Below are 2136 nucleotides of genomic sequence, written 5' to 3'. Positions count from 1 at the left end.
GGCCCTGACCTCCAGCGCCTCCCTGTCAGAAATTTCCAAGGTGGCCACATGGAAGTCGCCATCCACCTTAATAAGTCATTACAAACTGGATGTGTTTCAATCCGCTAAGGCGTCATTTGGAAGGCGGGTCCTCCAACAGGTGGTGTTGGGGACCGCAGCCTCCTAGCAGCACCTTCCTTCCCTAGTCAAGAGGCCTTTTGTAAATCCCAGAATACAGGATGTTGGGGCCTGTCTGCTGGGAAAACAAATGTTGGTACTTACCCATGATACCTTCATTTCTAGCAGACGAGGGTCCTAACATCCTGCTAACCCTGGGTGCTCTCTGCGACCTCCGACCCTACCTGTTGGCAGATCTGTCTTGAGTTTTTTCTGTTGGCTTGTATTGGATGAATTCCTTCTTGAATGGTTTTTGCTGTTATTAATAAATGCTAGTTCCTTGGTTTTACCTTACTATTCACTTGGCTTGTTATTGACAGAGGCCCAGGTGGACTAGTTCCTCCCTCTATAGGGGCCGATCCTTTGTTTTGCTTGACCTTGCCTATAGGAACATATTGGGAGGAGCTAACCCAGAATACAGGATGTTAGGCCCCTCATCTGCTGGAAAGGAAGTATCACGGGTAAGTACCAATGTTCGTTTTTACTTTCTAGGAATAGTGCCCCCAGTCCTTTGACTTGAAAGAGATTCTGGCAACACAGTGAAGAGCCTCTTCGGCCATATTGGAACCTATCTAGGAGCACCTGTCAAAGATGGAAAAGCAAGGCCCAGCTGCTCTTGAATTAGGAAAAGACCACCCATGTCTTCAAGCTGGAAGCGGTGGAAAATTCTGCAGAGAAACCACACAGAAGAGCCTGGCAGAAGATATGTCCCATTCAGAGGTACAGTGGGAGCACTTCAAACACTTCCGCTACAAGGAGATTGAGGGCCCCCGAAAGGTTTGCTGCCAACTCCGGGCTCTTTGCCATCAGTGGCTGAAGCCAGAAAAGCACACCAAGAGTCAGATCCTGGACATGGTGATCCTGGAACAGTTCTTGGCTGTCCTTCCCCCAGAAATGGCAGCCTGGGTCAGGGAATGTGGGGCAGAGACCAGTTCCCAGGCAGTGGCCCTGAGCGAAGGTTTCCTCCTGAGCCAGGCAGAGGAGAAGAAACAGGAAAAGCAGCAGGTGAGAGAGAATTTCATTTTAGTAATTTCAACGATGCTGTAAGCCTCCAGCTCAAACAGTTGCTTAATATTTTCTGGAAATCATCATGGAGGGAAGATCTAAATCCTCTCCTGATCTTTTATCTTTGCTGATCTTTCTCTTTGTGACACTTGCTCCTATTTTTTCTCCCAAAGGAGCTCATTGCAGAAGTGGCTGGTGATTTTCCTGTGGCAGAGAAAGCGCTTTCAGACTCTAGAAAGAGAGTCCAGTGCAAGTGGATGGTACAGCAAGATGAGAGAAGTACCACCATAATGAGTAAAGAATCAGTGGGCGCTTCCCAGATTGGTCTCCTCCTCTTGAGTGTGCCTGCAACAGGTAATAATAATAGTAATATTTATTTTAACTCCCTCTCCCTACAGATCGAGGTGGGTTACAATAAAAAGAAATAAAAATACATAGCACAATATAATAATCAATACATAACACAATACATAATACAAGAATAAACAATTAGACAATCCCCATCCCTCCACCAACAGCAAGATAGTAACAGTCTAACACAAATTACATAGTTACAATAATAAAATAATTATAAAACAGTAAAAACTGGGCAAATGGAGTAGGACAGCCAGGGGCAGATGGGCTGTCATTTAATGGGAGGTCAGTCTGGGAAGGCCTGCCAGAAGAGATTCGTCTTGACTACCCTTTTAAAGGGGTCCAAGATGGTTCCACACTTTCGGAGTGGCTGATGAGAAGGCCCTCTGGGAAACTGCAGCCAACCTGGTCTTCCTAGGCTGCAGTAAATTCTTCCCAGAGGACCTGAGTGTGCGGAGTGGATTGTAGGGGAGGAGGCGCTTCTTCAAGTAAGCTGGACCCAAGCCATGTAGGGCTTTAAAGGTGATAACCAACACCTTGTACTGTGCCCGGAAGCTGATTGGCAGCCAGTGGAGAAAATTTAAAATAGTTGTAATATGGTCAACTCATAGGGCATTTTCC

The 2136-nt window shown here is 46.4% G+C and overlaps 1 protein-coding gene across 1 annotated transcript; it reads left to right on the top strand.

The window, feature by feature from the left end:
* Positions 1-7: 7 nt before the first annotated feature.
* LOC121924292 (zinc finger protein with KRAB and SCAN domains 5-like) lies at positions 8-2130 on the top strand. Its single transcript, XM_042455632.1, has 2 exons — positions 8-1161; positions 1335-2130. Exons 1-2 carry the CDS (start codon positions 748-750, stop codon positions 1587-1589), a joined length of 669 nt encoding a protein of 222 aa, XP_042311566.1. The 5' UTR covers positions 8-747; the 3' UTR covers positions 1590-2130.
* Positions 2131-2136: the final 6 nt, after the last annotated feature.

This window comes from Sceloporus undulatus, chromosome 2 (assembly GCF_019175285.1).
Source record: "Sceloporus undulatus isolate JIND9_A2432 ecotype Alabama chromosome 2, SceUnd_v1.1, whole genome shotgun sequence".
Taxonomy (NCBI): domain Eukaryota; kingdom Metazoa; phylum Chordata; class Lepidosauria; order Squamata; family Phrynosomatidae; genus Sceloporus; species Sceloporus undulatus.
The sequence above is the reverse complement of the archived record's forward strand: the minus strand, read 5'-3'. Positions and strand labels throughout refer to the sequence as shown.

What these genes read in the sequence shown, in the direction of transcription:
- LOC121924292 (XM_042455632.1), top strand. Translation starts at nt 748, where the DNA reads ATGGAAAAGCAAGGCCCAGCTGCTCTTGAATTAGGAAAAGACCACCCA. An exon ending in AGAAACAGGAAAAGCAGCAG is followed by an intron (nt 1,162 to 1,334) that starts GTGAGAGAGAAT and finishes TTTCTCCCAAAG; the next exon opens with GAGCTCATTGCAGAAGTGGC.